General features: G+C 52.1%; 2 protein-coding genes across 3 annotated transcripts in view; both read left to right on the plus strand.

Annotated features, from left to right (window-relative positions):
- Nucleotides 1-21,468, plus strand: part of Bahd1 (bromo adjacent homology domain containing 1) — a 23,350-nt gene extending 1,882 nt beyond the window's left edge. The window contains exons 2-7 of one of the 2 annotated variants that reach the window (XM_005364254.3): nt 12,747-14,177; nt 15,968-16,350; nt 17,019-17,178; nt 17,590-17,666; nt 18,319-18,419; nt 19,282-21,468. In XM_005364254.3, the coding sequence (XP_005364311.2) occupies nt 12,747-14,177; nt 15,968-16,350; nt 17,019-17,178; nt 17,590-17,666; nt 18,319-18,419; nt 19,282-19,471 (2,342 nt within the window). In that variant the 3' untranslated portion in view covers nt 19,472-21,468. The remainder of the gene's footprint in view (nt 1-12,746; nt 14,178-15,967; nt 16,351-17,018; nt 17,179-17,589; nt 17,667-18,318; nt 18,420-19,281) is intronic. The other variant, XM_005364255.3, reaches the window with a different exon arrangement.
- A 1,900-nt stretch (nt 21,469-23,368) lies between these two features.
- Chst14 (carbohydrate sulfotransferase 14) lies at nt 23,369-25,480 on the plus strand. Its single transcript, XM_005364256.3, has one exon. It carries the CDS (start codon nt 23,490-23,492, stop codon nt 24,618-24,620), a length of 1,131 nt encoding a protein of 376 aa, XP_005364313.1. The 5' UTR covers nt 23,369-23,489; the 3' UTR covers nt 24,621-25,480.
- Nucleotides 25,481-25,818: the final 338 nt, after the last annotated feature.

Raw genomic sequence — 25,818 nt, forward strand, 5'->3', positions numbered from 1 at the left:
GTCCCCGAGGCAAGGGGCCGCGGCCGGGGGCGTCGCCGCGGGATCGCCCTCTCGGGGTGGGGGGGGGCGCCTCCCGGGTTGGGAGCAGACCGGCTATTGCCGGAGGGGGGTGGGGATGGGGGCTGCGCCAGGGCGAGGGGTAGTGTGGACCCGATCGGGTCGGACTGGAGGAAGGGAGGCGCCGAAGACGGAAGGGGACCGGTTCGAACAGCGAGTGTGGGCCGCGGGAGGCCCTGTGGGGACCGTGCGGGGCGGCGGCCGAGTCCGAGGTGGGGCGGGGGCAATCGAAGTTGTCAGACCGCCTCCAAGTGACAGCGGGACCCGGTGCTCCAGGCCCGGCCTGCTTGTACCCTCCCAACCCCGCCGCCTTTCCTCCGGGGCTGGGGACCAGGTCAGGTCGGGCCCGAGGGGCCCGCTCGGCGATGAAGGGCCGGACAAAGGCGGCGCCCGAGTGGGCGCAGGTAGTGGTATCGGGGAGGGGAGCGAGTCCGGGGCACCCACCCCAAGGGGCGGGCGACGGGGCCGGACTCTGCCCTGGGGACTGCGGGGGCCGGGGCGTCCACCGGGAGGAGCTGCGGCACTGGCTCAGGGCTCTAGACGCAGATCGCCTCGCGGCTCCGGGAAGAGTGGGGTCGACTTAGCCAAGGCGGAGGGGCAGAGGTGGGGGGTTGTGCGCACCGAGTGCCCTGGCCGGTGGCGAACCGGCTTGGTGGACTCCTGGAGGCGAGCAGAGCCTGCTTGCAGTGAGAGGCGTTCAGCAAGTCTGCCTACCGGTAGAGGTTTAACTCCACCTGGGATGTCTCCTAGTGGCCCATTGTCGGCAGTCTTAAGAGCACCGACAACTGACTACTTGGATTGGGACGAAGGGACCCACCCCCCTACACACACCCCCACTGTGCCTGTCGATGCCTTCACTACTGCTGTAGCAGTTTTTCATAGCTAAGAAGGTACCCACATAGGGACATGATAAGCGAAGCCCATAAATCCAAGGAGAAATGTGATGAGATAAAGTGAGATTTCCAGTTGTCTTTTGTGCCACCTGACACGTTTCTTCCCATCTTCTGCACCTGCATATCTTCTAAAAGGAGTAAAGAGCTTCTGAGGGACCACATTTCTCAGGGACAACATTGTCCTAGGACACTTTGGAATCCCTGACTTAAGCTGAGAGTGCTGATAACCCCAGCAGTGACCAGCTCTAGGCTGTATGCTGTTTACCCGTGTGTAAAAGACCCACTCAGCTCCAGTGCACCCCCCCCCCCCATGTGAACATGTTGGAAATAGGAAGAGAGGAGACTCGGGCTAATGACAGCTGAGAACATGGCCTTTTGCTGAGAAAAATCTGGGTTGGAGTGGCACACCAGGGGGACCCGTCAAGAGCCCCATTCGGCTGAGGTTGGCTGTAAGCCCTTGATGAGAAAGCTACCTGTCTGCCAAGGGGGACTGGGCAGTAGGATATGGAGTTCATTCATGGCACCCATTGCTTTCCCCGGGAAAGCCTGTACCCCAGCTTGGGTGGAGTTGAGGCTTGTGGGAAAAGGGGGTATTACTTCTCACAAGAGACTGAAGTTTGTTTGACAGAATTTAATTGTATGTCTAAAATCCAGAGAAGGCTGGAGAATCTGTGCTTTTGCTGGGGTTGCACTGTATGTGACTTCTTTTGGTAGCAGTCAGAAGGGTGACCTGATTTGGCTGCTGGAAGGTTAAAAGGAGTTGCCAAAATAACATTTCCCTCTGTGGTAGGGATTTTACCTGGCAGGAGACTCATGCCTGTCAGATCAGTGTTGAGGGGAGCTGAGCCATTAGTATGTTTCTGCTCTCTGTTCCTCTCTGTCCGTCCTTCTTTCTCCCCTTCCCAACCCTAGCTCTCACGCTCTAGCTGAGGCTAGCCAGGAACTTGCAGCAATCCTTCTGTCTGCCTCCTGAGTGCTGGAATTATCTCTGTACCACTGTGCTGGTTTGGGTTTGTTCTTTTGGTGTCTCCTCCCTTCCTTTCTGTTGCCATGTTCCCATGTCATTTTCCTCTTGCTTCCTCTGACTCTTCTGATCCAATCTGTGCACAGCTACCAGATCATTCTCCCCACAGGACCCCTTCCACGAGTCAGTTTCTTACTAACTAAATTGTGGTTGCTCTCTCTTCCCTGCATTCTGACCCTCGACAGTGTCCCCAAGGCTGCTCACCAGTCACTCTGCACATTTGTCTCTCCTCTGCCCTTTGCTCCTGGCTCTTCCCTTTCCTTCTCTTCCACTTGTCCATTGTCCTGGTGTTGTTCAGGAAAATGTATTTTCTAGCATGGTGTCTTATCAAATATTTTGTGAGCTGGAAGTTTCTTAAGGATAGGGGTAGTGAATTAAAGTGTGTGGGGGGGGTCTATCCTGGAATAGAGAGGAACCTGGCTTTTCTAGAAATGCCCTGTATGGATTCAATCCTTGGAGGGCTCTGACCCTTTCTGTCAAAGGTACATAAATAGAGCATGTTTGTGAGGCTCTCATGGGTGTTTTCTTTTGCTGCTGTTCTGACCCATCTGCTGGTGAAGTCGGTCCTAGATAGTTCATGTGACACCACACAGACATGAATTGAAAAGGGGCTGTAACCCTGTTTTCCTCCTGTCCCCACTAAACCATCCTCTCCCTCTCTTCTACCCAGCTTTTCTGTTCATTTGCAATTTGCTTGCTGTCCATGCTAAGTGAATCCATATGTTTTACCTCTTCCTATCTGGGTGTAAATAAGGGAGAAAACACTCTTCGGAGAACAGAGGAGAAAAATAAACCTGGGCTAGTCCATGGATGGGCTTCGTAGGGTCCTTTTCTAGAAAGTGTTTTTCCGCTTTGGGAGCTCGGTCTGTCCTGTGTTGGACCTTTGAGGAGGGAGTGCTATCCTTCCAGAGCTCTTAGAAGTTGGTTTCTGTTGGTGATCAAGCATGGACCTTGGGAACATGGGAGAAGACTGATGGATGCTGCTTTGCCGCTCAGTGTTGAAGAAGCATATCTTGCATCCATCCTCTTTGCCCCAAACCTCTCTTTTGTGCCCCAGTTTGATGATTAATGGACCAGCATTTCCCTTCCAATCAGAAAGGCCACCCCTTACAGTTGCCATGGTAATGCAGACCTCTCCCCCGTCAGTTAAGAAAAAAAAACCTACTACTTTTTATCCTTTACTGTAAGGGAAAAGCCACCCCAGAACGCCTCTCCTGGGCTTGCTCCTCATCCGCTTGCTCTGTCTGCGGTGTGCATCCTGGGACATAGTCCTTTCCCTACTCAGGGACAATGCCTGAGTACCTCAACCAGAGTCTGCACTTGTCAGAACCAGCAGGAGAGGAAACAGCCTTTAAATTTATTCATCCATGATGCAAAGTATAATCCAGAAAGAGCCCTTCTCCTTTAGGGATACAGGAGGCGCCCTCCGTATGCTCTCCAGTATTTAGAGGTATGAACTGGGTAGCATTTGACACTCGAGAAGGAAATTTCAGTAGACCTGAAAGAAAATCAGTCTAGCATATCTACTAGAAATTGGAGTTCAGTGAAAATTTGGTAATTATTTTCATTTCACCCCACCTCTCCATCAGAGCATCTAAGAGTACTTAGAATGTTTTCGTTTTATCTACTGTTGTTCCTCCTGACCTTGCTCAGGCAACATCTGGCCTCAGTGCCCTGTCGCAAGGTGAGTCATTAAGGAGGAAAAAACCTTAAGGAGGAAAAAAAAATCCCCAGAGCTCAAAAGTAGTCTGTGTTGAACTCAAGCTGCCAGCAAAGCTGGCGAGTTTATGGAGCATTATATGAACAGTCCGACATTAAAGGGCCTCCTTTTTATGAATGGGTCGTGAAGAATGTAAATAAAGCAGCATCTCTCAATGGGGAAGCATTTTACATAAGCAGCACTACCCCAGCCCAAGTATTTATGGGAACTTGCTAGCACTGTCTGGCAAGACTTGTTTCCTTTGTGTGGTGACTTTGTAGGGACAGGGGAGTGTGAGGAGAGTGCGCTTGGCTCTGCTGGTTTGGCCTTGTCTTAGTGGCCAGCACAGTGTCTGTTAGCCCTAAAAAGATGCAAGAATACCACGTGTGGTCCAGAGCTTGTGAAAATTAGCAGCAGAGGTTCCTGATACCTGGTGGTGTAAGATTCTGCATGCAGCTCCTGACCCCTCAGGCTGCTTAGATCTTCCTAGGTCATGCCCAGGAGGTCTTGGATGATGAGATCCTACCTGGATTTATGGGAGGCACCTAGCTGGAATAAAATGTACTGGTTTGAATTTCAGCTCCTTTATCTTTCTACAGCCCCTCTCCTGGTTTTGCCACTAATGAGCTGTAAGCCGGCTAAAAAGTGGAGGAAGCAGTGGGCACCGAACATTCCTGCTCAGGGCTGCCAAGTCCCCTGATCCCAGTGAGGGCCTGGGTGTCCTGTCCCAGGCATCTTGGTGTGAAAGCTGGGGATGAGAGGCCACTGGGTTTGGAGAACAGGGCCCAGAGTGCAGTCACTTCTCAGACTTGGTGTCCTGGAGTAGAGGTCATTGCATTTCTCTTTGCACAGGGGGAAATAGCTGCACGGGTGGTTCTTCATCTGATTCAGTGTGCTGGTGGCTCTTGAGCTCCTCCACGGGCTTGGTCTGCCAGGAAGGAATGAGGGTTGTTTCTCGGTCTGGTGTTATGAATCAGTAACTTCCAAGATACCATAACCAAGTTACTTGAATGAAAAGACGGTGGCCTTTCATAGTTAATGAGAGCAGTACTAGCTAAGAATGTCCTGGGTCTGATTATTTTCTCTGGCCTCTGCTCCTTCTCTGGGATTTAGGAAGGACAGATATGTTGATTTCCCTGACCTGGAGTCAGGTGTGTGTATCTAGTTTCTGCCTATGCCAATACAGTTTCCTGCTGCAGAAGAGCGGAATGGACCCTTCTGCAATTGTAGTCACTTGTCGGGAATGTTTGGGGATAACACAGTTTATCAGGTTTCTGTGCTGCCAGGTGGTTTAGAAGTGTGTTCTTAGAGTAGTTATTATCGGGGTGCCACTTGTTGCCAGAGAGTAGAACCACATCACCTCTGCAGCTAGGGTCAGTGGTCATTTCCCAGCCCTGACTCGGGCTCACAGAGTTTCCATTGACTGTAGAAAAGAATTCTATAGAGGAAATGCTCTTAGAAAAAACTGAAAGTATGAGAGGAGCAGGAGCAGTTGCTGTGTCTCTGTAAGTTAAGGTGGCCATCCTTTCCCTCCATTGTAGTCTGAGCCGGGGAAGGGGATTTCCCTCGGGCCTGTAGACTCGAGTAGATGTTTGGGGAAAGTTCTTTCTCTGGATTTACTGTAAAATATGTTCTCTCTCTGGAGCATTCCCCACTTTCTAAGTAATAAAATGATTTTGTTTCAAAAATGTATGTAAGAGTTTATTCTGGCTGGGCAATGGTGTCGCACACCTTTAATCCTAGCACTCAGGAGGCAGAGGCAGGTGGATCTCTGTGAGTTCAAGGCCAGCCTGGTCTACAAATTAAGTTCAAGGGAAGCCAGGATTGTTACACAGAGAAGCCCTGCATCCAAAAAAAAAAAAAGTTTATTTGGAAATTCAAGCCAACTTTTCTAAAGATGATGATGATGATGACGATACTGATGATTTAGAGACAGGATCCTATATAGCCCAATCTGCCTAGAACTCTCCATCCCCCTCCTCACCTTGAGTGCTAGTATTTATAGGTGTGTGAACCTGTCTCTGTGAACAGTTCTTTAAGCTGAGAAATTCAAGAGAAACTATTATGTTGGGCTGTGACCCAGCAGCCATCCTGTGAGGCCCTAGGAAATGGCAGTATGATATCAGTGTGGAAGTATGGGCTCTGTGCTAGGTAGGGTTTCCTTAGGAAGGAGGGAGGGAGTGTGCGTGTGCGTGCGCGCGTGCGTGCGTGCGCTCATGCACATGTAGGTCAGAGGACACCTTGCGGCAGTCAGGTCTTTCTTTCCACCATGTGAATTCTGGAGAATTTAGCTCAGATCATGAAGCTTGGCAGTATGTGCCTGTACCTGTAGAGCTCCCCCGTGTATAGGAACACACTTTCCTTCCTTCCTTCCTTCCTTCCTTCCTTCCTTCCTTCCTCCCTCCCTCCCTCCCTCCCTCCTTTCCTTCCTTCCTTCCTTCCTTCCTTCCTTCATTTTTATTGAACTCTTTGTGCCTGTTTAAGTCTCCTGAAGATGTAATGGTAACAGCTGCTTCCCTAGACTGTTGTGAAGGTAGATGCAGTGATTGCCATGTACTAGGTGGTACTGGGTACCCAGAATACAGAGTAGCATTCCTGAGACAGTAGGAGCCCCTGGTGAGTCATGTTCCCTGCCCCTGCCCACTTAGAGACCTTGGGGACTGATCTGGCTCTTTGGTACTGATTCCACCTCCCTATCCTTTCTGGATTTACTGCTTACTGTTTTGTTTTGAGACAGGGTCTCATGCATACCTCAGATTTACTGTGTAGCCAAGGATGCCTCCCGCACCTCACTGATTACAGCTGTACATCACACTACCTGGTTTTATGCATTGGTGGGGATCAAACCCATTGTTGCCTGCATACTGGACAGCTGCTAGCTATATCCCCAGCCCAGGCTGTCTCTAGCGTTCTTTGTCATAATGTGTGTGTGCTTACTCATTAATGTTCGGGGCGGAGGAGGCATGTAGAATCTTTCCTTGAGGTAGCTAGGTGAAATGGAGAGGAAAAGGGATGGTCATGAAAGAGTTAATATAAAATTAATTTATGAATGTAGATTAAGTTGAATAGGCACAATGGACTCCTGGGAATGAGGGTAAAGTTGAAGGCCAGAGGGTTCCCTAATCCAGACATTTAAAATCCTTGGATTGCCTCAGACGTTGTTGGGGAGCATATTCTTTTTTCTTCTTCTGTATCTTAGATCTATAGCTGGTAAAGTAGATGTACATTTCCCTAAATGGACTGGGGTGGGAACCCAGAAATCTAAAATATTTACAGATCCAAGAATTTTGAATATGGGATTTTTCTACCCTTACTGAGTCAGGCCAGTGAGCTGGCAGTCAGGTAAACCAATGGATGGAATTTAGTAGTGGGGAAGGCGGAGGCTACCTGACCTCCCCCAGGCTTGCCACCTGTTTAGGTAGCGGAGGAGCCTGCCTTGTGACTCCCTTAGTGGAATGTTAGGAAGGCTTGGCCTTGGGACTTGAATCAGGAGGTTCTTTGTTGGAAAGGTCTGGGGCATTGCTGTCCTCATGACTGGTGGTCTACTTATGTTCAGGACCAAGAGGTAGCTGACAAGCCACTGGGGTCCCCGTGTTACCCAAGCTGACCCAAAACTACTAGGGTACTGAGCCTGCCTTGAGATTTCCTCACACCCATATTTTACTGGTGTTGGAGATTTGCGAATATCAGGCACAAGAGTGCTCAGCAGTTAATGCTTTTCCAAAGAACTCAGGTTCGAGTCCCAGCACCCATGTGGTGACTTACACCACTGAAGTTTGTAACTTCAGTTCTCAGGATCTGACGTTCTGTTCTGACTTTAGGGGACACCAGACACACGAACGGTGCATATACGTGGCAGCCAAAACACTGATACACAAAAGAATTTTAGAAATAAGAAAAACAAAAGAATGGGCTTGTTAATTGTCTGGTGTATGCTAGGCACTCTATACATGTTTTCAATCCTTAAAACAAACAGTCTTGCTTTGAAAAGTAAACCAAGCAAGGCTTGGAGTTGAGGCTCTTTTCCAGTCCTGATGAGGCTCTGCTGTGGGACTGGTGGTAGGGACAGAGATCACAAGCAGTGCAGTGTGCCTGGGAAGGAGCAATGGGTACACCAGGAAGAACTATGGGAGAGTAAAATGGCTAAGGTGTTGGGGCCTTTAAATCCCCTAGGGCCAACAGTACGACTCTGTGGATGAAGGCATTTCCTGCCAAGCCCGACATTCTTGAGTGCCATCTTCAGAACCCTCACGGTAGAGTGAGAGAAATCAGCTACCGCATAAGTTGTCCTGACCACCTGTGCTATTGGTGCATGCACTCATACGCATACGTACACATACACCAAAAAAAAGTGTTTAAAGAAAACCCTAAAGACTAGTTGGTATTGCACATGCTTACCGTTTGTCAGTTTCGTGAAGCAGAACACAAGTACTACTAATGAACTACTAAAGCACGATGCCCTCCCACTGTCCTTGGTTAGGATCGTAGATACGGAAGGCGCTGTCTTTATTCACTCCCTATCTGTAGGCAGGGCTTAGCCTCCATACTGAGGCACTGGCAGTTTCTGCCACCTGAGAAAGCGCTTACTTAGTATTGCTGCTGTTACTACCCTAAACTTTTGATCTTTGGGAGTCTGTAGTCTTAAGTTAGAGCTCCCCCTCCCAGCGAATCCATGTGCCTTTACAGTTAGTGGAAGAGGCCTGGCTGGCTGACTGGCTTTGGCTCTGGAGCTAGAAGTAAGCCAAGGTCTGAAGCTTTGGCCCTTTAGGCTCTCATACTAGGGTATTAGAATCGATTTTTTAAAAAAAAATATCCATCAGGCTGAGCTGAGCTGAGCTGCCCCAGCCAGCTCCTTTCTGCATGGGATGGGTGGTGGAGTGGGCATGACTCCTATGCAGCTGCTTGCTGTGTGTCTCTTGGCTTCCCAGAGACCTCAGTATGACCCATGAGGAGCAGGTAAGGTCTTACAGGCTCTGGACAGTATTGGTACCTTTAGATGGCAGGTGTAACTCCTCAGATGGATGCCAGACCTAAGGAGAATCAAAAACAAGCCTATGCCCAGGTGGGTGGGAGCAGTTCCCTTTGGTTGTGCACTGTGCTCTTTCCTGCCCAGGTATTTCCATTATTAAGCTCAGTTGCAAGGCGGCTTGAGTACTTTCAGCAGGTGATGTTAAATTGGCAGAGCTGTGGGTGCCTGCTGTGGATCCTTAGTCAGATACTGGGGTGGTCAGAACACATGCCATCCTGGTCCCATCTCCCCCCATTCATACCACCCTGGCTCCACAGGGGAAAGGGGACATTGTTGCCATCTTTCCTTGGGATGGACACTTGAATGTCCTTGGCAGAATAGTAACAGAGCAGAGTTCAAGTGCAGACTGGATGTTTGGATTCTCGCCCAGACGGCCCGGGGCTCCTGCTGTAGGGAACTGATGATAGGTGCCTCTTCTGTGGCCAGGAGGGAGAGGAAGGCTTCTGCTCTCCACCAGGCTTCCCCACGGTGTCTTGCCATCCTTGTCAGTGCTGGGAAGTAAGGTTTATTTTGGTATGTCAGTTTCAGACAAGGAACCTCAAGTTTAAGTGAGTTGTTCATTTGGGTCAGAGCCAGCTTCGGCTTTGCATTTTGCTAAGCTGAATGTAGAACCCAGGACCTTGTACTTGGTAGACAAGCTTTCTACCACTGAGCTGCTTCTCAGCCCCAGAGCCAGGCCCGCCTTCCTTAGACTCGGTTCTGTCTGCTTCTCACTAGAGACAGAGAGGTGCAGTACCTTTGCCTGGCTTTACCATAAGCCACGCAGAAAAAGCTGCTGTTTTCCCAAGTGCCGTCAGTTGAACATGTAGATGAAAAGGAGACTTTGCCTTTGCGTGCTTGTTGCTTTTCTTTGGTAAGATTCAAGAAAGCTGGTGTTTCTGACAAAGATTCTTCTTTCAGGGGAATAGTCCCAGTCCTGAGACTGAGGACACTGATTGACTGGGGGCGCTGTGTGGTAAGGGGAGCAGGAGGCAGTTTTGAGGATCTCTTCCGACCCGCGGCAGATTTAATTTATGGGAGTGGTTCATACTGTGACCCAAGCCTCTGGCCTCCCTTGTTGGAGCCTTCTGCTGGACACTAGCAGCTAGCATGTGCACTGCCTCTGTTGACAGGGTGGTATGTGCCTTTTCTGCTTCTGGGCATGGCTTCTGCTAGCCCCAGGCAGAGCTGAGTTACACTAAAGCCTAGCCTCACGCACCCCGACGCTCCATATCCCCCTCAGTTTTGAGGCTTTGATATGCCTGGAATGGAGATCTCTTGCTTGCCTTACTTGACTTATGGGGTTCAACTTGTGGGGTCTTTGGCTCAGAAGTCCTCTGGCCGACCACTGTCCTTTAGGTCAGTTGTTCAGGGCTGGTGACAGTCAGACTGGTTTTTCCCAGTGGGAGCTTGCTTGATACCAGCTAGGTAAAAGGTGATTGCCCTGGGGAGTCCTTCCCAGGAACCTTCTCTCAGGGGGCCTGGATTGTTTGTGCAGGGACAGGTCTTCCCGAGGGCAGAGGAACAGTGCTCACCACTTGACAGTGGTACAAAGAGTTCTGGGCTGAGCTAATGGAAATGAGAGGGCCTGAAGGAATGGCTGTCCTCCCAGAATAGGGACCAGGGCTTCTGTGCACTCCCGGCCGGCCCTGCAGGGCAGGCGGCCCTGGCAGGCTGCAAGCCCCTCCACCTAGCCCCACCCCAGGGAAAAGCTGCTGCTGAGGTTCTCACAGGTCTTCAAAGCATGACTCACGCTAGCTCTCCTCATTTCCAAGTACAGCAGAGGGCGGCAGCAGAGACCCCAGCCTCTCAAGACCGTGCCACCGGGGCCCCACATGAAAGCTGGAGGTTATTTTGCAATGTGCTTTGATGGCTCTGGCAGTCTTTAGCCAGTGACAGGAGGTTTGGCAGATGCAGAGGAGGCTAGCAGGGGGCTCCTGTGCTTGGCTTGGAAACAGGACTTGCACCCTGTGATGTAGAGGTTTACCGGATGTCCAGCCCTCGGGGGCAATGGCTCCCTGAGAGACTGGAGTACTGAATGGGAGGTTAAAGTGAAACCATCTTTACAGGAAACACAACACTCTAGGAACAGGCTCCTGAGAGTGGCCACTGCTGCTGCTTCCCACCTCTCTGCCTGGGACTTGTGGGTGCTAAGAGGGAAGTACCAAGTATAGACAGATAGCCGGGGACAGCCCACCACCCCTGTGACCAACCTCCAGCAGGCAGCCTCCTCCCTCCTCAGAGCCCTCCACTAGCTGCTGTTCTCTGCTTACGCTCTTTCCTGCCCACCCCCTTTGCTCTGTGCTTGGTATCCATGTCCTCAAAGGCCACAGGCCCAGGTGACCTCACCCTTGGCCCCCCGCCATTCCCAGGCCCAGCTGCTCTGGCGACTTGGGGCCTGTTGAGGGGCTTCAGCCCATGTTTGGCTGCATTGTCTATTCACTCGTCCTTCATCTCCAGGCTTCTTGGGAATGGGAAGCAGGACCTTGGCTTTGCCCACAAGTGCAGATACTCTGCCGCCGGCACAGGGTGCCTCCTGGTTCGAGAAAAGAGTCTGTGGGTTGTCTGCGCCTGGGATGCTTTTGAGCATAAAAGGGGCGAGCTGACGAGTGTGCTGAGCAGCCAGGACAGCGATCGCGAGTCAGAGCAGAAAAGAGACGCCTGGAATTGTTATGAGCTCTGCCATTTAAGAATGAATGGATTTGCCTCCTGTGACTCTTCTGTGCCTGGGGCCTGATTTCTGGACAGTGGCAGGTTCCCACACATGGCCCGTTGCTTCTTCCCCCTTGCAGTTTTCCCAGTCCTTTCTCCATGAGGGTTGTCTACACTGCACCATTGGCTGAGTTTTCTTTCACTCTTTCCAGGCCAGTGCAGCTTGTCTGTGCAGAGAAGGCACCCGGTGCCCCCCACTAATGGCTGAAGACCACAAAACTAATGGGGAAGAACTTGGCAAAGCCTGCAAATCCTCAGGCTTGGGATCTTTGGGGTTAAGTCCCCACCCCTCTCCACTTCTCCCAGCATGAATAACAATACTGGGGAAACTAAGCTGAAAAGCCTAGCCTGCTGGATGGGGAGGGGTCCCTGAGGTGCCTGGTGAGGAGAAGCGGGGACTGTCTGGCACCTCACTTGGCAGCCCGGTGCTTTGGAGAGTAGATGGGAAGTAGTCTGGCCACCCTCCCTCACCCTTGCAGATCTACCTTGCCTTTATGGTACAAGTGTGCAGTGCACAGCTCAGCCAGCTCTGGCCTTTGTCACTTAGAACCTGAGATCAGACTGCCCCTGAGTGTATATAGTAGGGAACATCTGCAAAGCCAGAGTTAGCGATCATGCCTGGTCATGGGCATCCTCGGGCTTCCTGCGACTCTCCTCCCCTCTCCTGCCCACTATCTTGCCTATCAAGGAAAACTGAGGTACAGGGCAAGGCTTACAAGGACCACTGGTTTTTCTCCTGTGCTAGCTTTGATCCTAGCTTAACAGCCGTTTCCAACCCTGGCACGCTGAGCTACCTTTCCCTGGAATCTGACCAGATTAGGTGGGGGCTGCCTCCTTGGGCAGGCTCAGGCCTCACCTTTCTTAGGGCTTTTCCAGAAAGATGCAGTTATGGCTCTCTTGCTGGATAAAGGGACCTTCTTCCCCTGCCTAGCAGGCAGGTTCTTTGACTCAAACCTCTCTCTGCCCACCTCTTTATCCTCTGGCTAGTCTCAGAAGCCCAGAGTTGAGGAGTTGGTAGTACTTTGGTTGTGTCTCTTAAAGCCTCACACTGCCTCAGCCCCGTTCTGGCTGTGTTTTTACAGTCTCCTCTTGGGTGTCTAGTGGAAGCAGAAGAGGTCTGATTGTTGCCTTCCGTTCCTCCTGTGCCTTGGCACTGGTGTCTGTGAAATATCTCAGGCTTTCTGGGGCTTAATTTGTGGGGACTATGTGCTAGGGGAGAGGGGGAGCCAGTACTTGCACAGCTACTGGTGGTCTCCTCGCACATGGAAGGCGGGTCCTAGGAAGTTCCAAGCTGGAGACAGCAGGAGGGAGGCAGTGACCAGGTCTCCTCATTGCCTGCCTTCTTTTCCGCAGATTGGAGGGATTCCATGACACACACTCGGAGGAAGTCCCTTCCTATGCTTAGTTCTGGCCCCACTGGCCGAGGGGAGCCCCTGCAGATGGAAGACAGCAATATGGAACAGGGGACTGAAGATGTGGAGCCAGGCATGCCTGAGAGCCCTGGGCATCTCCCAGGGCGCCGCAAGAACTACCCATTGCGTAAGCGTTCACTGGTTCCAGGAAAGCCCAAGGCCTGCAAAGTGCTGCTGACTCGCCTGGAAAACGTGGCTGGTCCACGAAGTGCAGATGAGGCTGATGAGCTGCCCCCTGACCTGCCCAAGCCCCCTAGTCCGGCCCCGTCCAGTGAGGACACTGGCCTTGTGCAGCCCCGCAAGCGGCGTCTGGCCTCTCTCAACGCAGAGGCACTCAATAATCTGCTGCTGGAGCGGGAAGACACAAGCAGCCTGGCAGGTGCCCGCAGAAACCGAGGCGGGGACCCTCACCGTAGCCGGGACCGGGCCACAGGGACCTGGTCTTTCTCTAAGAAGCGACCTCGACTGGGAGACCTTGGAGAAGGAAGTCGAGACCAGTCCCCAGAGCCAGCCCCAGATGAAGGTGCCCGACGAGATGGAGACCCAGCTCCCAAGAGACTGGCTAGCCTAAACGCAGCTGCCTTCTTGAAACTCAGCCAGGAGCGGGAGCTACCTCTTCGACCCTCTCGTGCCCAGGCTGAAGCAGATGGGCGCTCTGCTGAGCCCCTGGCACCCAAGATTCTGCGGCCAAAGTGGGCCAAGGTCAATAACAAGAACTGTCCCAAGGCTCGGCAGGGGACTGGCTCTGGGGAGGCTTCAGGGCCCCCCAGCTGGCAAGAACAACCTGATGAATCTTGTCCATCTGCTATTCCTCATGGGCCACCTATCCAGCCATCTCGCCAGGCCCCAGGCAAGGCTCTGGAGGACCCCTTGCGCCCCCACCTGCCTCTGCTGATGGGTGGGCAAGCAGCCCTGAAGCCAGAGCCAGGCCGTCCAGGTGAAGAGTCACCCGCCCCCAAGCAGGAACTGCACCAGCCCTCCTTCCCTGCACCTCAGCTGTCTCCACTGCCGATGCCTGGCAATCCAGCAGACTACAGTGGTCTGTGCGGAGGGCCTGAGCTCACTGCCCTGGGCAGCTTCTACCTGTACTGTGGCCAAGACGGGCTGCAGTGTGGGAGCTACTCACCTTGCCCCATGCTCCCAGAAGGCAAGCTGACTCCGGTGGCAGCCCCCAATGAGGGGCTTCTCATGTCCCCGAGCTCAGTGCCCTCTGGCATCCCTTTCCAACACCCTCCTTGGAGCTCATCTCGCTACTGCTCCAGTGAGGACACTGGAGTGAATGGCTACAGCGTTTGTGGGGTGCTGCCCCTGCCTCTCACCCACATTGGCACTACCTGTGGTGGCTGCCCCTACAAAATGCCTTTTACAGCAGGTAAGTTCTGTCGGGGACACACATGGTATGCTAGGGAGTTTTTAAGGCATGGCATCCTGGGAGGCTGAGATACAGCTCTGGACAGGGACTCTACTGAGTCTGGCTGCTACCTGGGAGGGAGCTTTAAGAAGGGAGGTCTCTACTTATTTAGGCAATGTCCTAGGCCTACAAACAATCCCAGGAAAGAGCCCCATTTAGCTCTTATGGCCTGCTTTGCCCAGACTGTCAGTGAGATTTCCCAGCTTGGAAGTTAATGTACATAGTGGACAAAGTCCCTCCTCCAAAACTGGGATTCCCGTACTTAAACTCTTAGATACAGAAATTAGGGTCTTAGGTAGGCCCTGTGGTGCACGGCTGTAAGCTCAGCTACACAGAAGGCTGAGTCTGGGATCATGAGTTCAAGACCAGGCAGAGTTACAGAAAGAGACACTTCTCAAACAAAAAATGAGAACGGTCTGGAGTTCAATGATGATAGGAATGTTTAGCATATGTGAGGCCCTAGGTTCAATTCCCAAACGTGGGGAAGAAAGAAAGAAACTAGGGTTTTTGCCAAGTCATTCCCATGTCCCTTCTATCCAGGGCTCTCCCTCATCCCTTGGAAAACTAACATTCCTTGTGTCCAGGATCCACCTACATGCCAGCTGAGTTTAGCGTTCATGCGAAGTAACACCAGGGGTGGTGGGACAGTTTTGCCCTGGCTGTACAGGCTTTGAAAAGACAATAGATACACAGATGTGGCATTGTGTGGATAGTTGGGTGTAGGCAGGGTGGATGGGCATACTCAAGAAGAGACCAGTGGGTTTGGCACCCTCAGCTTTGTTATCTGTAAGACCCAGGGATGACTCGTGCTCAGCTAGACAGAAAAGGTTGTCCGCACCTTCTCTCCAGGCTGCTCCCTCCAGCTTCTGGGTAGAAATGAGGTGACTAAAGCCATCCTGACCAGCAGGTCTGCCCTGTGCAAGAGAGGTGAGGGCTGGGCCATCCCTGCTCTTCCCTCCTCCCCCCCCCCTTAATGTAGGGGTCTATAAAACAGCTTTATAGACCACTTGGCTCTGGCCAGACTGGTTCTATCAGGTTCTAACATGGGTTGAAGTCCTGAGAAACAAGAGCAGACTGTTTCCTGGCCTTCCCTCATAGACCCTTACCTTTTACCCTAATGAGCAAGACCACCCATAAGCACTGTGTGCCAAGCGCCATTCTCAGTCCTTGACACACAGTCACAAGGCACGTAATTAGGCAGACTCCGCCAAAGTGCCTGGATTGAAATGTTCTCCCCTGCTCCCTTTCCTCATGACATCGGCTAAGCCAGTAACTGCTGTGTCTGTTTCCTCCAGTGTAAAGCAGCAGTAATGGTTCCTACCTGGGGGTGTCGCAAGGGTGAAATGAGTTAGTATGTAAATAAGGGAAACAGTCGGAATTCTGTGTCATGCTTGTAAGCACTACTTAACATTGCAGAGGGCCAGAGTGACTTGCCTGAGGTCACGTGGCTGGTAAGTGGTAGGTATGGGGCTCATATCCCAGTCTGTCTGACTCCAGAACTGTGAAAACCCTGGAGAATCTTAGGTCAGAGCTAACGAAGATATTTTTGCTGTCACTCCTTCCAGTTAGAATGGGACACACAAGGGTCTGCTGGCCAGCTTCCAAGGTGAAGAAAGGCCTGAGTCCCACCTTCTGTCTCAACCGGCCTTAGAGTTGCACCTTGGAACTAAGCCAGGCCTGGGACCTGAAAACAGATGGCTAGAGGGGTTGGAGTTTGTTCTACCTACCTTGACCCACTCTCCTTTTTTTAGAAGGCTGCAGGTCCCTCGGCCAGCTGGAATTTCCTCTCCCAGAAGCTGGCCACCCAGCCTCACCTGCTCACCCCCTCCTGGGATGCCCTGTGCCCAGTGTGCCACCTGCAGCAGAGCCCATCCCCCATCTTCAGACACCCACCTCGGAGCCCCAGACGGTAGCCCGGGCATGCCCTCAGAGCGCCAAGCCTCCAAGTGGTTCCAAGTCTGGCCTGCGCACAGGCTCTAGCTGTAGGTACACTGTGAGGAGCAAGGCTGCCCGCAGACCCAGCCACCCCAAGCAGCCGCGTGCTCAGCGCCCACGTCCTCGACGACGCCGACGACGCCGCACTAATGGCTGGGTGCCTGTCGGTGCCGCCTGTGAGAAGGCAGTGTATGTCCTGGTGAGTGTTAGCACTTAGCTGATGGGAAGAGGGTGGGGGCAGTAGGACACAGGACACTAATGAGATGGGGCTGGCTACTCTAAGGGCAACAAGGAGCTGCAGTTCACCTCAGGAACCAGTGTTAAGTTCCCCCAGTTCTTACTATGCACCCTGGTGGTTTCTGTTTGTCTCTTAGTCTTGGTGATCCGAGTCTTCAGCTTCTCGGCCCTGTTCACTCCTCTTTCCATCCCACGCTGTATTAGGGGGGTTGGGGTGATGGAGTAACACCAGAAGAGGGAAAGCAGTGTCAGCTAGAATGTTGAGCACGTCTGAATTCCATGTTAGAACTTAAGCTAAGTGCTTTGCATGCTTTATCCTCTTTAATCTGACCACTGCCGTATGTATGTAGTGTGTGCTCCATGGTCCCCAAGGCTCTGCCACTTACAATGGTGATTTAAGGGTTCAAACTCAGACCACCCCATTAGTGCCCAAATGCTTAGAGAACCAGCTTCATTGATATCACTGTTTCCAAGCTTAGGAGTTCCCCACCCCGATCCTTTCGCAGTCTTCAGTATCTTGGGGTGGACTGCCTTAGTGAACTAGAGGAGATACTACTAATCCCTCTTCCCTCTGTCCTCACTCTGGAGTGTGGCTCGCAGACTTATTTGTGTCATTGGTTCATTGCCCAGGATGAGCCAGAACCTGCCATCCGAAAGAGCTACCAGGCAGTTGAGCGACATGGAGAAACAATCCGAGTTCGCGACACTGTCCTCCTCAAGTCAGGCCCAAGAAAGACGTCTACACCTTATGTGGCCAAGATCTCCGCCCTCTGGGAGAACCCTGAGTCAGGTACCTGTCCCCGAACCCAAGAGACAGACCTTCATTTGCCCCCTGCCTAGAGTTTGGCCTGGCACAAGACCACCATTCTTGGCAGAGTCTGCCCACCCTTCAGCTGGGGTCTGGCTGCTGTGGACGTATAGCAACTTGTGACTTGAGTTGAATCCATGCACTCACTTCGTTAGCCACCAGAGCCCAAGCACTTGTCCCAGGCCTTAGCCATCAGTGCCTTCTTGCCTGTCTCTATGTCTAACAGCATTCCAGGCTGCTGAGTGCTTGGCCTTGGTCAGGGGACACAGGCAGCCAGAGCCTGCAGGACGGGGCCAGCATCTGGGGTTGGACAAACCTCTCGGGCAGGTGGCCAGCCTGTCGTAAATAAGCAGGGTTGCTAGCTCCAGCCATGACCTCTCTGTTGTCTCCTAGGAGAACTGATGATGAGCCTCCTGTGGTATTACAGGCCTGAGCACTTACAGGGAGGCCGCAGCCCCAGCATGCATGAGGTGAGCTGCCTAGCAAGGGGGATGCAGCAGGGTGACATTAAGACATGGCATATGAAAGGGACAGCTAGGAAACAGCCAAGTCCTCCTTCAAGCCCTCTGGGGGTTAGCATCTCCCAAACACCATCTCAGCTTATGTTCCAAATGGGAATAATGACCCTTGAGCACCGGGGCTTTGAAAATGGAAGTGAGCAGTTCTGTGCTAACTCGGGATGACAAGGTGGCACTGTGCACCTCACCCCTTTATTACCTGCAGTGCTCAGCACCTCTGAGCTGAGCGCCTATAGGCTGAGAGTGGTCTAGCTCACCTGTTACTTCCTTTGTGAGACAGGGTCTCACCGTACAGCTCTAGCCTGGAATTTACTATGGGTAGACCAGGCAGCCTTGAACTCACAGAGATGCATCTGCTAGGATTAAAGACATGTGCCACCCCCTTTGGTGTGGGACTTTTCATCTCATGGCAGAGAAAGGGACCAATTTCTTTTCCTCTTAGGGCTGTGTGGGCAGACAGGGTCAAGACTTAGATGAAACTGACTCTGTTGCTGCTGGCGTTGGCTCGGGTTCGCATTCCCTGCAGAAGAGCCGTGCCTGCCTTGTTCTGGAGTGAGCTACCTTTCTTGCTCCCATAATAAACCCGCTCCTCTTTCCCCTTGAGCCTTTGCAGAATGAAGTTTTTGCGTCGAGACATCAGGACCAGAACAGTGTGGCCTGCATCGAAGAGAAGTGCTATGTGCTAACCTTTGCTGAGTACTGCAGGTAGGTGGTACTCTCTGGCCCCGTAGCTGGTACTCTGCTCCCCACCCCCCATAGGTGGTCTCTGCCCACATAGCTGGCCTCTCCCCTTGGACTCAGTGAGCATGATTTGGGGTAACTTTATGGAGTTCCAAGGAAATCACTTTATTCTCTAGGCCCAATCTTAATGGTTTAAAATGTTCTTCCCTAAAACCTATCTCTAATACAGTTTCTCACCCTGTAGGTTATGACCCCTTTGGGTGTAAAGCAACCCTTTTACAGGGGTTGCCTAAGACCATTGTGTAGAAATAACCAGTCTAGCTAAGAATAAGACAATTTTATTTATTTTAAGGGGAAAACTCACGAAACAGGAAACACAAACTAACTATCCACTAAGGATCATCTAACACCTTTTGTTTAGATTTGTTTGAGACAGAGTCTGTGTGCTCTGTGCTCTCCTGGAACTCAATATGTAGACCAGACTGGCCTCGAACTCCAAGAGATCTGCCTGCCTTTGCCTCCTAAGTGCTGAGATTAAAAACCACACTTGGCTGGAATTTTATTTTTTAATTATCAGAACTGTTTCCTCCTGAGGTAGAGTAATTTAGAGAGCACAGGTTCTCCTGATGGTGTTGTGGCCCACTAATGTTCTGAGAGAGATCTAGGAAAACTGAGGTTTTTGGGAAAGAAGCCCTGAACGGTGTGTGTGTGTCCAGGAGCTGAAGTCAACTGGAAGCTGTCAGAGTGCACCCAGCCTTGGGGATCAGAAGAGGGCAATGTCACCTCTCAGTCCCCACTCAGTGGGTAGTGTAGGGAAGAGATTGGTTTTCTTAGAAAAGTGGCTGTGCTGAAGGCAGTAATGGTGTGTGGTTGTGTGTGGTTGCAGGTTCTGTGCCATGGCCAAACGCCGGGGCGAGGGCCTTCCCAGCCGAAAGACAGCACTGGTGCCCCCATCTTCAGACTACTCCACCCCACCACACCGCACAGTGCCAGAGGACACGGATCCTGAGCTGGTGTTCCTTTGCCGCCATGTCTATGACTTCCGCCATGGCCGCATCCTCAAGAACCCCCAGTAGCTCCTGTCTTCGTGCTCACACTGGGGCTGCCTTCGGGAGAGTGGGGCCTGGGGTAGGGGCACTGCTTGAAGCACAGCACTTGGTTAAGGGCCATGGGATGCTGGCCTGTGGTTCTCTTGGGGGGGGAGGGAGGGCAGGGGCCCTATGGATTCTGGGCCACATGGGAGAAAGGGAGGCCAGGACACAAGAAAGTTATCTGAGCTCTCAGCTTGGCCTGGGGTACCTATTTGGGCACCCCAGCGTGGAGACTCCTAAAGATTCAGTCTTCCCTGAGGTTGGGCCAGACCTGAGGGACATGGGTCAAGGTAGGGCAGGGGCAAGTAGAAGGGTTAAAGTCCTTCCAGAAACAGGCCCAGCAACCCCTTTACTAGCCTCCTAGGCCTTCCAAGGGTAGCAGGAGCCAGCTTTACCTCACCCACTGTGACCTGCTGCTTCCATCAGCCTGGGATCAGGCTCTGCAGATTCTAGCACAGCTCTAACTTGTTCCAGTGAGTCAAGAGAGCCAAGCTTTGACTTCCTCTTCCTGGACTCAAGGCTTTTCCTCGGCTTTCTTCCTTTACCCCTGCAGTAGCTACTGGTGCTGGCATAAGTTGACCCGATCCACCCATGGGTGTCCACCTCCTGTCAGCTTTCCATTAAGGGCCACCCAGCAGGTCTGGCTTCCCAGAATACTGATCAACATGGAGCTTGTCATGTCTGGAAGAGCTGATGAGTGCTGGGAGAGAGGGTGGGGGGCAGGGGACAAGGAAAATTGCTACCTGATTTGCTGAAGACTTTTCCTCTTGCCTTATACTTGGAGGTTCTGGGAAACCTCTTGCAGAACTTCACACAAGACTCTTCAAGCCACACCCACCTGAAATCAAACCAAAGGAGTGCTGTGGCTCCCCCTGCCCTGCCACCCCTTAACCCTAGTCTTTTGTAGATTGCACTAATTTACATCCCAGTGAGAATCAACACTGTATCAGTCCACAGACCAGAGCTGCAGCCACTTACTCTAGGAGCTAGGACCTAGTACTTGCATTTTCAGTTTCTTCCGTTGCCCAGAGATTTGTTCTCACCTCATGCTCCCTACTAGAGATTGATCAGGAGGCTGGGTCCCCTGTTGTCCTGGCATGGGGTCTAGGCTTTTGGAGGCCTGGTTATTTGTACCTTGTTTGTACCAAAGAGGAGCATGGGGATTGAGGAAGGTGCAGTGCAGTTGGGTTTGGGCCCAACACTGGGAACCTGCCAGCCAAGCACTTCTACAAGGGCATGCTCCAGGGGCATATGCTGTGGAAGGTGGCACTGGGTCCTCCCCTAGAGAGGGGTAACACGGGTCCAGGAGTCTGAGATGGCACTGGGTGAGTACAGTCTGGCACAGGCTACAGTGGGAGGTGGAAGTGAACCCTCTAGGCAAAGTCCTGGCAACTCCAGGTCCAGGTCCAGGTCCTGATTCTTAGAAGATAAATTGTTCCTGATGGGTAATTGGGCTGGGTGAGGATCTGAAGGCTTCAGAGGTTAATTTTTGTTTTGGAAGCTGTGTCCCAAACCCAAAAGGAAGACTTTGTATTGAATAAGCTCTTTGGAGGAAGGCATGTATCTGGAAGAGCAAGGTGTAAGAGGTCAGCAGAGTGGTAGTGGACCCATTGGAGCCTGCTCTTTCTAGGGTGCTGCCAAGAAATCCAGCCTCACCCCCAGGAAAGGAGAGAAGAATCCTAGGAGGCAGGGGCTGCAGCCAGATGTTAAATGCTTTTGGAATCTCTTAGATGTGGAAATATTTTTTCGAACATGAAATTGCAGCTGGTAGAATTTCAATGGAAGTATAATCCATGTAAAATATATTTTAGTTGATATTTTGTAAAATGCACTTTTTGTGTGTGTCGATCCTGGTTTCCCAGATCTGTATTTCAGTGTTTACAAGGGAGGGGGTACCTTTCCTAACCTCCCTTCTGACAGAGATTAGAAGTACTTCTTTAAGAAAAATAAATAAATTTGAGAAATTGTATTGATTTAGAAAAGAATCTTTTCCTGTGTGTCTTATTTTGGGGGGGGCATGTAAATATGAAGGGGCTTGCCGTTGTTTCGGGTCCTGATTAATTACTCTTGGCAACACAAGGGCACACTAAGGCTGGTGAGGTTGCAAAGCTAGAAGAAAAGGAGAATGGAAAGAGGAAATGGGAGCGTGCAGTTAGCCTTGAGGCAGCCATGGCTTCTGGGTTTGTGAAATTCTTGGCTTACCAATACTGACCTGAGTGGGAGTGAAGCACTTCTGGACTCTTGAAGATAACAGTACTGGCTAGAAACTCGCCTCAGTGTCCTGCAACTGGCATTCCTTTTGTGGGATGGAACAGAGTTTCTGACTGGTGGAGTGGCTATGGACCTTAGCTAGCCCTACCTTGCTAGCCTGATCCAAATCCATGTTGGTGGAAATGATGGGGAGAGGCAGAGCTTTCATCCCCAATGCTCTCTACAGAGGTTCACGATAGGGGCGGCCATCAGTATGCTGCCCACAAGAGTTGTCATTTTGTAGACAGATGTGGTACCAAGTAATCTCACCACCAGAAGTCCGTATATACATTGACTGGAAGCCGACAGCAGTGTGGTTGGTGCAGGGTCAGAAGTAACCTGGAAAGGTACCTCGTCCCGCTGAGCCAACTCCCGGGACTTGAGGACCTCTGAACCTCCCAGTTCTATGCCTTAGTACCTGTGTTCTCTGAGCCTGGGTTTGGAGGCTCACACTTTCAGCATTCAGAATAAGCAAGCCTCATCGCTGTTACTGGCTACTCCTTCCATCACCCTCTGGATATAACCTGTCCTAAGGTCAACACTTCCTCCACCCATCTAGTGTTGTGCTCTGTCATGACTAGAAATTGTTTTAGAGGAAGATCAGCATAGACAGACATGGTGGAACATGCCTGTAATCTCAGCACTCAGGAGTCTGAGGCAGGAAGATCCAGAGGTCAGCCTTGACACCTCTGAAAACCTTGAAACAATCTATAAGGAAAAAAAAAGCAGCGTCACAACTATGCCCAGAATTTACCTGTCAAGTGGCTGTGACGACTGAAGAAAATAATGCAAAACTTACCTTTGACCTCCAATTCTGTTCTGTCTATTTCACAACCTTGTCAGACCCCATATTCAGATTCAAACGAGTGTTTAACTCTGTTCAGACAGGAACCGGTTGAATACCATCTTTCAAAGTGCTCTGAGAACTGACCGTATGTAGCCCACATGGCCACCCTGATGCCACTGGCATGTCTTGCCTCCAAATGAGGAGTCTCTTTTTGTGTGCTTGCTGCGTTGCTGCGTTCCGTTGTGCTTGCAGGCTACACGTAGACCCGAGGTGCTTGTCCTTCTACCCAGAATGTCCCAGTTAGCCTTCTGCTTCAGAGTTGGTAGGGGTTATTCCATCTACAGACAGATCAGCGCTGCTCGGTGGATAACCCCCAGGAATGTCACCATGGAGACGTTAGCCAGGGCTTGACAGAGTGGCCCTGTCCTGGACTGAGGGAGGGAAGGACGGCTAAGGACCATACTTTTTGAACCCGCAGAGTGGTGGCCAGCCCTGCCTTCAGATCACCCGTTGGAGGACCGGCTTTGCCAGGGCAGTTTTAAGGTAGTATGGTGGGTGCAAGTCTTATGTTCAGCTCCCAGAGGGCACGTGTTGCAAAACGTCTAGCTCTTTTCTACTTTCCAGGTCTCATTGAGCTTTTCTCCCCGGGCCCGGGGGTCTGGAATGGCCCTGACTCAAACGTCTTTTCCCGGGCAAGGGTCTGCCTTCAGCCTCCCCAGAAAGCTCCTACGACTCGGGCACCCGCCTCTCTCCCCGCCCCACCCCCGACTTGGGCCCGCCCCCGAGCCTGTATCACGGCGGGGAGGGGGGCGGGGTGGAGAGCAGCCGGGCGGGACATCCGGCCCTGGTCCCAAGCTGCACCCGGGAGCTGGCCACCCACTAACCCTCCCGCCCCGAGATCTCCAGCCCCCAACTGCAGTCGCCTCCCCAGCAGTCCCGAGATCGGCCTAGTCTGCCTGGATCACCATGTTTCCTCGCCCTCTGACCCCACTGGCGGTCCCAAAAGGCGCCGAGCCCCTGGGCCGCACGCCGAGGCGGGCCCAAATGAGTAGGGCCCGTGCTGGGCTCGGGGGGCCACCCTTGCTGCTGCCGTCCATGCTGATGTTTGCAGTGATCGTGGCCTCCAGCGGGCTACTGCTCATGATCGAGCGGGGCATCCTATCGGAGATGAAACCCCTTCCCCTCCACCCTTCCAGTCACAAAGGCGCGGCCTGGCGTGGGACAGCTCCCAAGCCTGGAGGCCTATCCTTGGATGCTGGGGACTCGGACTTGCAAGTGCGGGAGGACGTCCGAAACCGGACCTTGAGGGCGGTGTGCGGACAACCGGGCATGCCCCGGGACCCCTGGGACTTGCCGGTGGGACAACGGCGCACCCTACTGCGCCACATCCTCGTAAGTGACCGCTACCGCTTTCTCTACTGCTACGTCCCCAAAGTGGCCTGCTCTAACTGGAAGCGCGTGCTGAAGGTGCTGGCGGGCGTCCTGGACAACGTGGACGTCCGCCTCAAGATGGACCACCGCAGTGACCTGGTGTTTCTGGCAGACTTGCGGCCTGAGGAGATTCGCTATCGTCTGCAGCATTACTTCAAGTTCCTGTTTGTGCGAGACCCCTTGGAACGCCTCCTGTCTGCTTACCGCAACAAGTTTGGGGAAATCCGAGAGTATCAGCAGCGCTATGGAGCTGAAATTGTCAGGCGCTACAGGGCTGGAGCTGGCCCCAGTCCTGCAGGGGACGATGTCACCTTCCCAGAGTTCCTGAGATACCTGGTGGATGAGGATCCTGATCATATGAATGAGCACTGGATGCCTGTGTACCACCTGTGCCAACCATGTGCTGTGCACTACGACTTTGTGGGTTCTTATGAGAGGCTGGAGGCTGATGCCAACCAGGTGCTCGAGTGGGTGCGAGCCCCACCCCATGTCCGGTTCCCAGCTCGCCAGGCCTGGTACCGGCCGGCTAGCCCGGAAAGTCTGCATTACCACCTGTGCAATGTCCCGCGAGCCCTGCTTCAGGATGTGCTGCCTAAGTATATCCTGGACTTCTCCCTCTTTGCGTACCCACTGCCCAATGTCACCAGGGAAGCCTGTCGCCAGTGACAGTAGTGAGCCGGCAACTTTTGGAGTTTGGTTTTAATGACATCGGCTTCAAGGTACCTTTCAGAGAATCCTCTGGCTCTGGGGCTTGCCAGTTTCTCTAGATGTCTCCATATCTCAGTGGCTGGGACTCAGGCTGTCCTTGTCCACGGTAGGGCCAGACACAAGTGTGTTACTCAAGCCATATGTTTGATCTAAAGACTGCCTCCAGGCCTCTTGCTGCTGGGCCTGTGCCGTTCACCTGGTCCATCGGAATGTAACCTGTGGCCAAATCCCAAAGGTGGGACCAGCCGAGCACATGATCACGCCTGGGACCAATGGCTCTGACCCCCGTTTGCTCACCCCATGGACCTCGGGACTGGAGCGAGCTGTGGTGCCTTATACATGAATTTTGAGCCTTTGTACTCCAGACTTTGAATTCCCTACACATTTTTCATTTTCCCAAGGAAAGAAAAACTGGAAGTAGGGCCCTTACCTCACAGCTCTAAGATCCAGCCCTTCAAGCATCCAAAGACGTGTGCGCCTGACCTCTTCCTAGGGCTCTTGGAGCATCTTCAATAAACCTCCCTTCCCTACAAAGCCTTTGAGATTGTGTCTTAGCCTGTGTATCTGGCTGTCACTTGTCTAATGCATTTATTTAAAATGTGTGTGTGTATATACATACATACATACATACATACATACATACATACATACATTATTTGTTTCTCTGTACAGCCCTGGCTGTCCTGGAATTCACTTTGTAGATCAGGCTGGTTTCAAACCCAGAGATCTGCTTGCCTTTGCCTCCTGAGTGCTGGGATTAAAGGCATGAGTTTCTATGCCCAGTTAAATGTGTATATATTGATAGAATCTTTGTAAGGACTGACTTTTAATAAAGCTGTTTTGTATACAAAGTGAGTGTTTTCTGTGATTGCCCTCAGTTCCCATGGTTGCTGGGGTGGGGAGGAGACCCCTACATGCTTGCCCCCCCCCAGATCAAAAGAGGAAGCTTTCAGTTAGGAGCAGTAAGACCTAACTAAACCTGCTTACCTAGGTCCAGTGGCCAGTGGCCCCTGTCACACTGGGGCCTTAAATTAAAGATGGAGCCTTTTGGGACTTCTAAAAGGCTCACAGACTCAGTTTCTAAGATGCCATTTTAAAAGGCAAGGCCGGTCAAGAATGACATCAGCCAGAAGAGGGGAGTGTACACACCTCTTAA

This window comes from Microtus ochrogaster (assembly GCF_000317375.1).
Source record: "Microtus ochrogaster isolate Prairie Vole_2 chromosome 14 unlocalized genomic scaffold, MicOch1.0 chr14_random_1, whole genome shotgun sequence".
NCBI lineage: Eukaryota > Metazoa > Chordata > Mammalia > Rodentia > Cricetidae > Microtus > Microtus ochrogaster.